The 14,317-nt window shown below is 40.0% G+C and overlaps 4 protein-coding genes across 13 annotated transcripts in view; 1 reads left to right on the plus strand and 3 right to left on the minus strand.

Annotated features, from left to right (window-relative positions):
* Piezo (piezo type mechanosensitive ion channel component) overlaps nucleotides 1-11,247 on the minus strand; it is a 38,268-nt gene extending 27,021 nt beyond the window's left edge. For 5 of the 10 annotated variants that reach the window (XM_015172804.3, XM_015172806.3, XM_015172810.3 and 2 more), the window contains exon 1: nucleotides 10,911-11,246. The gene's annotated coding sequence lies outside the window, so the exon portion shown is untranslated. Of the gene's footprint in view, nucleotides 1-10,910 lie in introns of all 10 variants that reach the window. The other 5 variants (XM_015172808.3, XM_015172813.3, XM_015172809.3 and 2 more) reach the window with 2 other exon arrangements.
* LOC6628561 (uncharacterized) lies at nucleotides 6,415-8,151 on the minus strand. Its single transcript, XM_002051922.4, has one exon. It carries the CDS (start codon nucleotides 8,014-8,016, stop codon nucleotides 6,853-6,855), a length of 1,164 nt encoding a protein of 387 aa, XP_002051958.1. The 5' UTR covers nucleotides 8,017-8,151; the 3' UTR covers nucleotides 6,415-6,852.
* A 195-nt stretch (nucleotides 11,248-11,442) lies between the features above and the next one.
* On the plus strand, nucleotides 11,443-12,085 carry Acbp1 (Acyl-CoA binding protein 1). The gene is made up of 3 exons (XM_002051921.4): nucleotides 11,443-11,599; nucleotides 11,668-11,782; nucleotides 11,841-12,085. Exons 1-3 carry the CDS (start codon nucleotides 11,585-11,587, stop codon nucleotides 11,981-11,983), a joined length of 273 nt encoding a protein of 90 aa, XP_002051957.1. The 5' UTR covers nucleotides 11,443-11,584; the 3' UTR covers nucleotides 11,984-12,085.
* Rbsn-5 (Rabenosyn-5) lies at nucleotides 12,083-14,266 on the minus strand. Its single transcript, XM_002051920.4, has 3 exons — nucleotides 13,381-14,266; nucleotides 12,723-13,324; nucleotides 12,083-12,449 (listed from the first exon to the last, which is right to left on the minus strand). The coding sequence occupies exons 1-3, from the start codon at nucleotides 14,042-14,044 to the stop codon at nucleotides 12,207-12,209; spliced, it is 1,509 nt and encodes a 502-aa protein (XP_002051956.1). The 5' UTR covers nucleotides 14,045-14,266; the 3' UTR covers nucleotides 12,083-12,206.
* Nucleotides 14,267-14,317: the final 51 nt, after the last annotated feature.

Raw genomic sequence — 14,317 nt, forward strand, 5'->3', positions numbered from 1 at the left:
TGACCCAAATCTTATCCAGCTCAACCCACATGCACTTGCACGACAATTAATGGCTCCTCCACGAGATTTATCGAGCACATTTTCACCCAGTTTCATGGCGATTCTCGCTTTGCTTTTATAATTGAATTAACCCAACCAAAAAAAAAAAATTCAATAAAATGAATGTGTCGATATCAAAGTGGAGCATTTCGTGACACTTTGAACTGCCGCTGACCTCTTGAAAAAAAAAAAAAAGAAAACAGGAAAATATTATTGTGTTCTTTTTTTTCGCTGCTTCTCAGTTTTATTTAATTGCCAAGAAAATTGCTTGCTCAGTGAAGAATGTGGTTACAATATTGTTGTTGTTTTATTTTAAAAGGAATTTCTCGTTTGTTGTTGTGTTCATTGCGTGTTGTCAAGTTGTTTGGACAAAAGTTTTTAAGTCCACAGTCTGGTAGACAAGTGCAAGCTCGCCCCTCTGGCGACAAGGGGTTAACTATGGCTGTGTATTGACATTGACAATCATTGCACAGAGCCATTGGCATGGCCAACATGACGTCACCAGGCCAAAGTAGATTAAAAACCAAAACGCGTGACATGTCAGTTCCAAAACCCCCTTTTGGCGTTCGCCCTGCATCAACATAGTCGCAGTTAACGGGGACTTCACAATTGCAAAAAGAAAAAAATGTGTACTATAAATAGTCCAAAGGCGCTGTCAAACTGTACCATCAGCTGGACAATAATCCATAGATTACGACGGCTTTTCACTCGTAAAATCACAAAAAAAGAGGTTGAATTAATGTTAGAACACAGAATACCCTGCTTTAGCTGGTGTTCTATAAGCTCTAGAATTTTAACTAAGAACATTACAATAAAGAAATTTTCATATTGAAACCAAAATGTCGCTTCTAGTCTCTTTAAGTTTTAATCTTGCAATCGAAACAACATAAAAATGTTATATGTAGCAAAACATCTAACACAGTCACTGATGTTAAGCTAAGCATAACAAAGTATAAATATGTTTAAAAAAAATATACGATTACATTATTAAAATCAATTAAATAACATTTAACTCAAGACTAAGCTATATTAGTCAAAACATAACACACCGTTTTAACATAATATTCAACTGCAGCTTAACATAAAATGGAAATGTTAATTTACACAATTCTTGAATGTTATTGTTTGAAACATTTCAAAGACTGTTATGCACCCTCACACCTGCCTCACATACCCGCAACATGCTTGGTACAGGGCATAAGAAAAACCAAAGCGCGCCAGTCTATGACGCTGGTAATTAATGTGAAATTAATGGCGAGTAGACACGCGGATCGGTCCGATTGGTACTTTGGTGATGGTAACTGCTACTAGATGGCGCCACCTATCAAATAGGGTGGGTGTGTGTACCTTTTTTTATAGGGCACTTTAAAGGGCGCACTGCAAGAACTTTGTCAAGTGCATTAAATGCCAATTGCAAATATTATTACAAGTTGCCAACGCTCAGCCAAAGTTCAAGTGGCCGCCAGACATGGAAATGAAGATGCTAATGAGAGGAGAAAACAGGGAGATAACATGGGCAAAGAGGCGGAAGAAAATGTCTTGCTGTAAAAGCGCTGATAGCGATTTCGTGTGGACCGAGTACCAAACGGATCCGACTTGAGGCGACTCGCAATTGAGTTGAGTGTTGGATAATAAATTCAAATTGGTTTCAGTTAAATACGCCTCGAGTTGTTATTTGTGCAATGTGTTCAAATAGCAAGTGTAAGCTGGGCATTATAAGACTGAAGGATATTTTTAAAATAATTAAAAGAATTTCTAATTTTCAGAAACTCAACTTTGAGCAAAGTCAATAAGTAGACGCTGCCTTTGAGCTTGAGCAAATTTGCATATAAGTTGCAAAGTCACAATTAAGATAATTAGAAGACAAACTAATTGTAATAAGTGAAATGCTTCAACATGGGTTTGAACCTTACCGGTTCCGACTCTAAAATGAATAAAACCTTGAAACGAATCAAATAAAATTATTTTTTGGATGTAAAACTATGCCTGATGGATTTTTTATATAATTATTTCTAATTTACTTCGAAGACTGCAAACATTCTTAAATATTTAATTGCAATAATATTTTGGTCAACAAAATAGTAGTTCTTTGTGATCTACCTCAATAATTACTTGACTTCCTAAACATTTCAACTAAAACGATTGTATTTCTGGCTGCTTTCCTAACTGAATGTTTAAATTAATGAGTTTATTCGAAAATTATACAAATACGCTTATCTTGAATACATTATATATAAATATATACAAATTCCCCTATATTTTGGTGCATTTCTTATAAGTTTGCAAATTGTTGCGCGGCATCAAAGCATGACGAAGGCAGTCAAAGCGTCATTGGGGCCACTTGGGCCCACTTCTCAGACATATCGGGAACATATACACTGATTATAGGGCAAACAATGTACAATATGTACAATATGTAAATATAATCAAGTACAAAAAAAAATATTTGCAGTGAGCAAACGCATTGGGGCGTCAGCAAATATGTTTCCCGACGATGCCCGACTCTGGGATACCCTACAACTTCTTACACTCAGAAGGTGATCCCGTTAAAAGGAAAGATACTTGATCTGTTTATACTATTTTAAAAGCTACAACATGCCAAGTTTTGTGTTGCTAGCTCTTAAGCTCTAAGAGATTTGCTCAAAAATTACGATTTTGATATCCATATTTATCGATTGTTCGGAAACGGGGCAAGTTATCAATTCTCGGACAACAAACTAGCACTGCTCGGGCACTAGAAAGAGCAACATTCAAGTACCTAGCTCTTAACGGAAGGACGGAAGTATAGACTGACCAAGAACATATACACTTTCTGTGGTCGAAGATGCTTCCTTCTCCCCGTTACATACCTTTGCACAAAAGCATTATACCCCATCTACCCCCCATAATTTGTAATGTGTTTGTTTTGTTGAGCACTCAGAGTTTAGGATACTCTCACGTTCTCTCAGATAATAAACGTCCCAGATAAATGAGTATGTATATGAAAAATCATATATCTATAGAGCTTAAGACTAGCGCACATTTAGACATTCAGACTGTGACGATAAGACTTCGACCAGATCTTAAAATAGTCGCAAAAAATTAATTTCAATATAAATTTAAATAAAAAATATGAGCCATGCGATAAATTTGCCACTTAATTAAAACAATTTAGCAACGTGGTTGCCATAAAACTAAAACTAAAATAAAAAAAATAAAATAAAAACACACTAGTATATATATATATATATATATATGTGTGTGTGTGTGTGTGTGTGTGTGTGTGTATGTGTGTGTGTGTGTCTGAACAATGAATATATAGATAAAAGTTGACTTTGTAATAGAACATTTTTGAGAACGAGTTTTGCGAGAGGCCGGCAAAAAACGAAAAAAAAAGCAATGACTAAAAAGCAAAAACATAAAACAAAGAACCTTTAGAAAACCAGACTTGAACATTTTCGGCATAGCTTACATAAATGTACACGCATATATATACATATATATTTAGATATTCTATGTACAATACATATAGACATTTCCGCCAGCGATGACGCAACTGAAACAAACGCTGAGAATGTCGAGGAATTCGTTTAGTTTTTAAGCCAGACGCATCTGTTAAATTATATTCTTTCAAATAGTTTTTATCTTTTTTTTCAGCTCTATGCAAGCCGAAAACCCAAACAACACAGGTAGCTAAATAGGGCCAACAGCAGCAGCTGCTGCCTCATGGGCTGAACTTGGCCAGGTAGATGCCTGGTCAAGAATGATGTGAGGACACGCCCAAAATGATAACGGGGCCAGGTGAGGACGCAGGTGCAGCTGTCGATGAGCCAGGAAATAGATTCACTTATTTATGTTTGGGCGCGTCTCTTGTTCAACGTTAACGGAACTAGTTCAAGGCCAGTCGCAGGCGGAACTAGTTAAATGCAATTTGTAATTAAACATTTGCGACATCATTTTAGACAGATGCCATTTAAATAAAATACAAAAAGCAAATTTATAGCTTAAATGAATTTATTTATTTTCATTTTCAGGATAAAATGCTTCAAATTGGAATTCAACTTTCCGATTAAATTTCCTCAATAATTCAGATTGTTTTCAGAACTAGTTCAGGTTGAAGTTTATTTAAAGGGAAAAAAGATTATAACTTATTTTATTTGTTTTGGGAACTAGTTCAAGTATATATTTATATTATAAGAAAAATATGTTCAATTGAATTTTCTGATTAATTTTCATACTAACTTGAGAACTAGTTCCACTGATTAAAATAGATGTCAAAACATAAAAGGGCCTATTTAGGTAAAGCCTTACCATGAATATAACCCCCTTTTTCTTTATATCTATATATACATAAAGTCAGAAACTTGACGTAAAATAATCAACCAAAATCTAGTTCACTTAAGCAAGTTCCGTTCTTGCTGTGAACTGATATTGAAAACATTTGTCAAGCTGTGCACAACAAATGCGAATTGATTTTCAAATATTTCTCATGCGGTCCGCAACCAGCTCTCGCTTTATGTAAAAATTGAAAATCAAATATGTTGCATTCGATTGAAAATGCTGCACTGATACACCCAGAAGGACCTGATAGAACAGCTACGTTCGGAAAGCCGAATATAAAATACCCCACTGCAGAAATGCTTTAAAATCTAGAAGCTACAGAAATGTTTACTGCCCACAGTCAGAAAATTAATATATATAAAGTTTTGAAACCCCATTATATGTATAGTTGCGGGCGTTATGCTATAGAGATCCATACAGAGCCCATTAATCTCTACCTTACATTTATGCTAAGACTTTAGACTAACAACAAAAGATAACCACAGCTAGTCTTGCTCATCTAGATAAAATTGATTGATTCTTCAATGGTTGGCGTTATGTCAAAAATAGAATACCCTTTGTGTAGGGTATCATAAAAGCAGCGGCATCAATGACAACAAACAAACTGAAATATAAATGCAGCTGTTGCAGTTTTATAAATGCGGTTGCCCTCCAAGCCTTGCCCAAAACTATCTATCTAGCTATTATACGTATATCGTATAACATATATAGTATATCGTATATCAATATCAAGCTCAATGTGTGTGTGTGTGGGTGTGGGTGAACCACGTAATGTTGAGGGCGCTTTTTTAGGCGCACGCCTCAATGGGCTGGGCAGAATGTTTCTGGTTCTGGCCAATAAAAGCTACACTTTTTGGATTGCCAACTTTTTGGCCAGCTGATGGGGCGTTGTCGAAAGGGGGAGGAGGGTAGGTGGGTGGTACATGGAGCGTGGTAAATGACTTTTAACGCTGACAGCGAAAACAGTTTTGGGCCGAAACGGGCCAGTTGGGCCAAACAAATTGCAACTACATTTTGTTGCTTTGGCTGCAGGCGAGAAACAAACTACAGTAAAAAACGAGAGTGCTCGACTAGAAGATATCCTGAATCGAGTGCTGAGATAACTTTGCAAACGTTCTGGCTAGGCAAATGTCAAGGGACAAGGCTCCAGCTTGAAAGAGAAGTATATTTTGTCCTGGCATCATTTAGGCAGGGCTATCCGTACAGTGAAACATTCTTCATGTGCTGATGTAGCCAGTCTCGAGGTCGATTTTAATCGATATTAACTCGATTTAAACTTGTATATATATCAAATTTCAAGTCTCTATCTTTGCTTACATACGGAAAGATAAAAGCGCACAGCTAGATCAACTTAACTACATCTCCCGATGAAGATTACATACACCTTATGAGGTCGGAGGTGCTTTCTTCTGCCTGTTACATACATTTGCACAAAACCAACCTACCCTTTTAGCCGTTTTTAATGGGTTCAGCGCATAAAAACTGTGATAAATGAAACAAAACGTGAAAAGTCACCCGATATGATAACGCTTTTTGGTCTCATCTGGCATTATGAAATATATAGATATGAAATACTATCAAATAAATTGCCGCAAATCAATTTCAATAATATAGATTGATTGAAAAGCCGTGAAATTCGAAACTCTGCACAAACACAATACTAATCGAATCAAAAGCTTATTAGGCGAAAGCTAATTACCGCTAATTAAAACACATTTTTGTTTAAAGCAGAGCAAAAACTTATTTTATGTAGCTGTGGATGCTGTCAACGCCCTATTAATTGGGCAACTGCAAGCTTTAATACGGTAAACAATCGACTTGTACACAAAAGCATGTTTATTTAAACAAAATGGGTCCAATAAGAACCATAAAAATATGCACAAGAACATTAACATATAAACTAGCATGTGGCACGTGTCCTGATCTGAATTGCCGTAGCAGACTTTTCTGATTTATGCATATAAATATATATGAACATGTACTCATCCAATAATTTGTTTTGTTTAAGGAAGAACGTACATTTCACATATCACATTCATCAGAATTGCATTGAGGGGCTAAGTTTCAAAAATACAATATGAATGCTGGAGCATATAAACTCTATCAATAAAGGAAAGAGAGCACAGTAATCAAATAAATTTTTGAGAATTGCATAGTAAGGCGATGTAAAAATATACAATTTGAATGCTTTAGCAGACACCTCTAATATATGCATATAAATGTTTGTTTGTTAATGGAAGTGAAAACACTAATCATTTATGGGAATCGCATAGTAAGGCGATGTTTGAAAAATACCATTCGAATGCCTGAAGGCAAACAAACAGGTATATTCAAAATATGCAAGTTAATATAATCAACGCTTTGTATTTGTGTTATTTATAGAATATTACGAGTATTTGTAGAGCTTTGTATATGATCATAGAGGTCACAAGCGAATGTTTTCAAGTAAGAGTATTGCGTTTTAACTGTCTATAGCACCCGCTGCTCCAAGCACTACCAGAACTTCTCGTCGTCAATTTCCTCGGCAGAATCGTCGCCATCCTGGTCGGTGTCAGAATCCTGATTGCTGGCTTCACCTGTGAGTTTGCCCGCCACTTTCGGTAGACTCGCCGCATTCCAGCGCATCTTGTTGTGGCCACCGATCGAACGGGCCAAATTGCCCACATTGACGATCGCCATGGAGCCGGCATCATTGTAGCGTGGACGTTTCTTTTGCAGCTTGCTGGCCCAACACTCGGTGGCGCGACGGCGAGCATTGCCGCAAATATTCTCGTTGCTATCCGAGTTCCTTGGCGGTGGCGACGGCTGCTCACGCCGCATGCCGGACTTGACATTGGTCATCGGCGTGGGGATGCCAGCCACGTTGGGCGGACGCTTGACTTGGCCGGGTTTCAAGGTAACATTCTCTTTCTTGAACTTTAACTTGCCGGCAATCTGATCGCTGCTGGCCATTGACTCCGATTCGGGCGATTTGACAATCGGCCTGGTGCGGAACTCATGGACCAATGGATAAAGACGCTGTATGGCCGATTCGACGGCATTTACGCTGGCCGCAGTCACCGTAATGCTGCCCGTGGAGAAGATTTTCATGGTGGCCTTGGGATCGCGCATTTTATAGGTAACACCCGGATGCAGTTCCGGCTCATAGCTGGCATTGTCACGATGTCGTTCCGAGAACTTCACGATTCTTATTGACCACGGCATGCTGCAGGTGCCCAGCACATTGACAATGCGAAAGTTCTGAAAATGCACCGGAAACCCGAGTTTGCCCAGGCTGCGGGCATAGCGCCGCGCCGCGACCTTTGCCTGCGGCTCAGAAATGGCACCCGTACACGTTATCCGGCCAGAGGACCATATCGATGCCGTCGTATATGGACGACGCAGACGCATTGTGACCATGCCATTCTCTCGTCGATACTCCACATTCGAGCCATGGAGCGCAATCTCGCGCAACTTGAGATGGCAACGCACACTGAACGAGCACACGACATTGTTGATCACGATGTCCAGTTCTGAAGACGGCTCCGGATTGGCATCTGCTTCGCTCGCCTCAGCTGCTTGGATTGCTGCTGTTTCGATTGTTTCGTTCGCAGCGGCTGTTGTTGTTTCAGCCATGTTTGTGGTCAGGATTGGCAGTTCGTTCTCATTAAAAACCATTTTAATCGATGTTATCTTACAATAAATTGAAAGTAATTATTCACAAGAAGTCGATTCTTTAACAATTGTTTTTTTCCTTTAAAAGAGAGCTGACTGACATCTGGAAAACTCTTCGTTTGACAGCGTGGTCAAAATCTGATTTTTTCACCGCCTACTGAGAGCATAAAATGTTCAAGGCATTGATTTTAATTTCTGTTCAGAAATACGCTTATGTGGCCTCAATAAATTTCTAAATGCACTTATGGCATTTAAATTTATTAAAAATACTTTACAAATGCACATGTGCAATGAGTACTTTAAATAAAAATGATTCAACAATTTAAAAGAGTTCTTCCACATCAAAGTAGCTATTAACTGCACATTCAACATGATGGATTTCTTTAATCTTTTGAGTTTGTAAGTTTAATACACAATATACAAATATTTATAGCTTATTTCTAGATTAAATGTGTCTATGCCATTGCATCACATTTGATTTACTTTTCGGCTTATCAGCTATTGAGTTAAACGAATAGTTGAATTAGCTTTAAATGCATATCTGTTGACTATAAAATATCTAACCGAAGTACAGAGTATCGTAGCTCTCTATACGTACCACAGAGTATCACCAAAAATGTACAATCATTGCTTGATAAGCGTCTGGTCAGTGTTTATAGAGGGAACAGGCGGGGTCAACCGAATGCGTCATTTATTAAGTTCTAATGAAAAACGCAAACATGCAAAAACCTCGCAAAACTGAATCATCGAATGACAAAAAAAATAAGTGAAAATTTAAACGAAAACAATTTTCTAAATATCAAATCGAAATTTACTAAGAACAGAACCGTATGCAATGCTCCAAAAATACATAGTCCCCATATCTGACTGACTACAAAGGTCAAGAACATCAGCTGCATTTGCCACTCGACACACGAAAAGTCAACACCAACTACAAGAAGAAGTACGCTAGTTGAGAGACTCGAAAATACCCTGTAGCATACTAAATGAACATTTTATTTTTAATATACATTCTATGTTTATTGTTCGACGAGTTTAGCAATGTCTGGAATTCGAGGAATCCGAGAAAGGAAACTGCATCTAAAAATGTCTCATTTTTGGGGAAATGTTCGAGTTATCCAAAAAGTGAAACATTCCACATGTACAATTTAGAGTATAATATGTAAAAAAAAAAAGCTAGGCATAATATCAATATCAAAAGAGAGTTCACACTTAACAAGCTCAAAGGTGCCGTCACAACTTCAATATACCCTGTGTTTACACATCGAAAATGGAGACGGGGTATTGCAAGAACAACAACACCTGACCGTGGGCTCGTTGTCAGCTGCAGCTCAAAGGAAGGCGCAGCTGCTACCAAGTGCAGCTCAAGTGGCAGTAGCCGTCGCAGCTGATAAGCGTCCGCCCCCCCAAGCCGCACCCCCTAAGCACACTTAAGTGGAAAGCACTTTGCAATGGCCGTGACTAATGAGGGGGAAAAGCGACAACGACTGGGTCAACATTAATCGGCGCAAATAGAAGTTGAAGTGATTGATTGAGAGGGGGGAGACTTGCGCTTATCAAAACCAGTGACAATGATCGGGCCAAGGGGTTGGGGCTGTGATTGGGTCGAGTACAAAAGAGCAAAATGAAAGTTAGCCGGCTAAACATGATCATTTAAGTATTATCGAAACGCGTTCTAGATTAAATGAACTGAATGTTGATAAATGGCGCTGTAGAAATGTGTTAATGAAATTATAAATAGAGCAACAGCTGCATATACAAACCAGCTGAAAAGGAAAGTGAGAAAAGAGGCAGTGCGATTATGAAGAGGAGAGGAGAATTGAATGAAGAATGAATATCGATTAGAAGCCGCATCTGCTAGCTCTATTATTATCCATTCTGCTTTGTGTCGCATCCTTAAACGTTTCAATGACAGCGTTAGCTTGCTTTACATAACTCTTTATCTTTACATATGTGTGTACGTATATGTGAAGCTACATCTTTCTCACTCTCTTCCTCGCTCTCTCTCTCTCTTAAAAAGCCGTACACAGACTTTTAAAACAAAAGCAGATATGAAAATGCAATCGAAAATAACAGATATCCAATATATGCCACAACTAAGGTAACATTTTAAAGTCTATACTACGTTTAAATAGTAAAAATACGTTTCTAATCTTAATAAACACCTGAAAAAAAAAAATAAGTCTTTTGTTTAAACAAAATATAATGAATGGCTCGCTTTATACTGTGTGCGCTTCAGTTTTCGATAAAATCTAGCCAAAAAATGAAACCGAAACAACAACAACAACAACAAAAAACAATAACAAAAGCAGCAAACAAAAACGAGACCCAGGCGCACAGACAGGAAGGAAGAAGAGCTGAATGGGAAGGGGAAATGGCATGGAATGCCGCATATGAATAGAAAATCAAAAGTCCGCTTTGTTGACTGTTGTTGCTGTTTGCCGTTGCTGCTGTTGTTTGTTTGCCTTTCGCACTTCAATTCTTGTTGCTGGTAGCTAAAAATTTGTTTAGCTACGAAAAACGCACAAGACAACAACAAAAAAACATACACACACACACACACATGCCAAGGGCAGCGTGCTAGGCTTCCTTCAAATTGATCGCATCATAGAAAAGCGGGCACCGCCGCCGGCGGCAGCGCTGCAAAGGAATCGGTGCACGCAAACACAACAACAACATAATATATGTACAAAAAAAATAGCCAAATTCTAACAAGAAAAAAAAATATAACAGTTACGTGTTGCTGGCCAATTAGCATAGCCCAAAGGCCTAAAAATTAAATTCATAAACACATGCACACACTCATCTATATATGTCTGTATATATGTATGTATGTTCATACATAAATCTATGGCTATGATTCGGAAACTAGTTGCTAGGTAAATTTATAATCATACCACATTTGCATAAGCAGCGCCTGGCGCGCCGATACAGCAGCAGCAACAACACAACACTGAACAGAACACAACACACAAATTTCTAGCAATAACAAATCGCTTTTCTTTTCTTTTCTTGTTGGCACTTTCTCTTTGATATTGCGCCCGCGATTATTTATTGCAACAAACACTAGTGTGCGGCGCCGCACTGCACTTGCATTTAATTTACGCACACTACTTTTTATGTTTAAGACTATTATTAAATTCTTTAAGTTGCGTTTTGATTTCGATTTTTTAGTGTATAGACGCCCACGCGCAAATACGTCCGTTCGCTATGCAAGTTCAACGCGTAATAACAGCTGTAAACCGAACTGCTGCTGTAGACGTTGAGAGAGCGACTGTTAACAGGCAGTGCTGCACACTCGGCCGGCTTAATAACATAGCTAGATTTTTTATAAGCTGATAAATGAAATACGTATGTATGTGTGCTCCAATTGTTAAATACATTTTTTAAAGTAGCATTATAGTTAGTTGACACTATTTAAATAATATATTAGGTAAATTTATTGCTAAATTTGATTCTTTGGTTAACAGATGGCAGCCCTGAGACTGTTAAATAACAGTGGTGCTTTCTCGTGTTAACTATCGCGTGCTCTTAGAGATGAACAGTAACATAGAAAATTAACTAGTTAATCATGTCTGAACTACAGGTAAATGTGCGAAAATTAATATAAAATATACATTAAACAATAGAAAAAAACATGCTGCATGTTGCCAGGAGTTCAACCAAGCCGCCGACGATGTCAAGAACTTAAACAGCACACCAGCCGACAGCGATCTGCTGGAACTGTATGGCCTATTCAAGCAGGCCAATGTGGGCGATTGCAATACAGGTGAGGCCTAAATTAATTCATTTAACCTTTCAAATTCAATTGTTACCAATTTGCACAGATAAGCCCGGTTTCCTGGACTTCAAGGGCAAGTCCAAATGGGAGGCCTGGAACAAGCTAAAGGGCATGAGCAGCGCCGACGCCCGAACCGCCTACATAGCCAAAGTGAAATCTCTGATTGCCGCTGTGGGTCTAAAGTCCTAAACTGATGCTGGCATTAATTTCGAAATCTCCAGAAGGAAATGCATTTCTCACATGTAGTACGCACAAGCTCGTCTGCACAAAATACACACGCAAGCCAAATAACATTTGCACATTTATTTAGTCAAAAGCGGGAATGGATGTAAAAATAATATATATATAACACATGCACATATATTGCAACTATAATTATAGTTCACATCTATATTCACATAGTTTTGCATGTTTAGCTGTCCAACTGGGGTGTTGTGGCGCTGTTGCTTGACTGCCTCTGTCGCTCGTACACCTCGCGCTGTAGCTCGCGCAGATTTAGCTCCAGCGTCTCGACCACATCAAAATTCAGATCCTGACGCGCCTGCTTAATATACCCCTTAATTATGTTGATTTGTTCAATCAGCGGATCGTCCACGCTCGACATGGTCGCGGATGCTTGCGGCGCCGACCAGTTGTTTAACGACTGCAAATCAGACTGCAAAGAATTTTAATTAAATGGAGTGAGAACTGTTGTCGGCGGGCTGCGAAAATAAACGAATGTGCTCTAGTCGGCAGTGCCCGACTGGGCGATACCCTAAGGCCAGAGTAAGTCGTGCAATTGCTTAGTTAAGATTTTTGGAAACAGACAGAAAACTCAATTTGAAAAATGCTTTGAAACAGAGGTTACATATATGATCTGTCTTATCTGGACTTTTGTCTTATTCAATAATTCGTAAGCTGAAGAGCTGCTGCTTTGTGATTAACTTACGCCCTGGGCAAAGCTGCGGTTTTCCAGACTAACGCCAGACTGGGCAGCCGAGCCGTTGCGCTCGTAGGCCTCCATGGCCATACGCTGTTCGGTGAGAATGCGCTGTTCGGTTTCCATGCGCTTGCGCTCCTGGATCCGGCGTATATACGCCTCGTCCGGCAGCGGCGGCAGTGAGAGCATGCGTTCCTTTATGGCCTGCACGCAGCTCAGGCGTATGGCTTTCTTGAGCGCCTCATCACGACTGCCCGGTTCCGAGTGTATGGTCAAAATGCGTTTGCTGCGCAAATCAATTTTCTCAGCCACCTGACCAATCTTGCCGCGCAATGCGCCTGAGTCCGCAATCGTGAATATGGATTCACCTTCGTGCAGACTGTTGACAATCTTTAGATACATATCCAGGTCGGGTGTCACTTGTTTCTGTAGCTGCCTGATCTCCTCATAGACCTGAGACATTAAGGGGCGGCAAGTGCGGCTTTCGTGCATGTCCTGACGCGTGTCCAGCAGCCGCAAGCAATGCTGGCAGAGGCGTATGGCGCGATACTCCTGATGCTGCATCTGTTGCAAAGGCTCGCCCCGTGTCGTCGACAAGCTGGCCAATTGCACTGGACAAAACAAAATATACAGTAGGAATGAGAAGCATGACAATACCAGGACTTACTTGCATTCTCCAGCTGCAGGAAACGGGAACAGTCGTGGCACATAATGCCGCCACAGAGCCGACAATGATGCTGTCGGCGTGCTATGTGAAAACTCTTGGCGCAATTGGGGCACAGCTTGACGGAGCTGCCGTCTAACCAAGGCACTGTCAGTTGCTCGTGCTGCTTGCGCTGCACTGCATCCGTGGGCAAATCCTTAAGCAGGCGATGCAGCCTTATGATTAGCTTATTCGTCTCGCTGGCATATCGCTCCAGCCGAGGATTACGCACCGTTTGAAAGTACTCAAAATGGGAGCGCTCTGCGCCCGCACTCTGCTTAAACATATTGTTGTAGACATTGAGCTGCGTACGCGCATTGCTCGCTTTGGCTCCATTGGGACCAGCTGCATTGGTTGCGCTGGCCGAGGGCGTGGCTGCTGGCGGCACAGCACGATTGCGTTCATCCTCGAAATTGTTCAGAATCTTTTTCTTGGCTTTGGTAAATATATCCTTGAAGACGGACTTAAGTGCATCCTCCTCCTCGGCATGTTGGCGCGCAAAGTGCTGGGTTAAAAAATCGATGGACTTCAAATCGGCACGGCAAATAGGACACAGAAAGCCCTCCAGTATCTCGTCGCTGCTAGCGCTGGGCTCCTCATCGGCGCTATCAAATGGATTACCGGACATGCTGTCATGGATTTGGGGCAATGCGTAAGCGAAAGACGGTGGTTTTTTTTTGTGGGTGTATTTGCCGCTGTACTATATGCACTGTGACATCTGTTGGCAATTGGCCACTTATTGGAGCTTGTCCTATTGCCAATTTATTTGCAATTGTTTTCGGGCACCGCAAAGTATATTTATAATTTTAATTGAATTTTGAATAAAACTCCCCCTGAGCCACCCACACGGACAATATAGGAAGTGTTTGCCATTCACGTGTGAACGTGCTGTTCAACTTAA

The sequence above is a fragment of the Drosophila virilis genome, chromosome 4 (assembly GCF_030788295.1).
Source record: "Drosophila virilis strain 15010-1051.87 chromosome 4, Dvir_AGI_RSII-ME, whole genome shotgun sequence".
NCBI classification, from domain to species: domain Eukaryota; kingdom Metazoa; phylum Arthropoda; class Insecta; order Diptera; family Drosophilidae; genus Drosophila; species Drosophila virilis.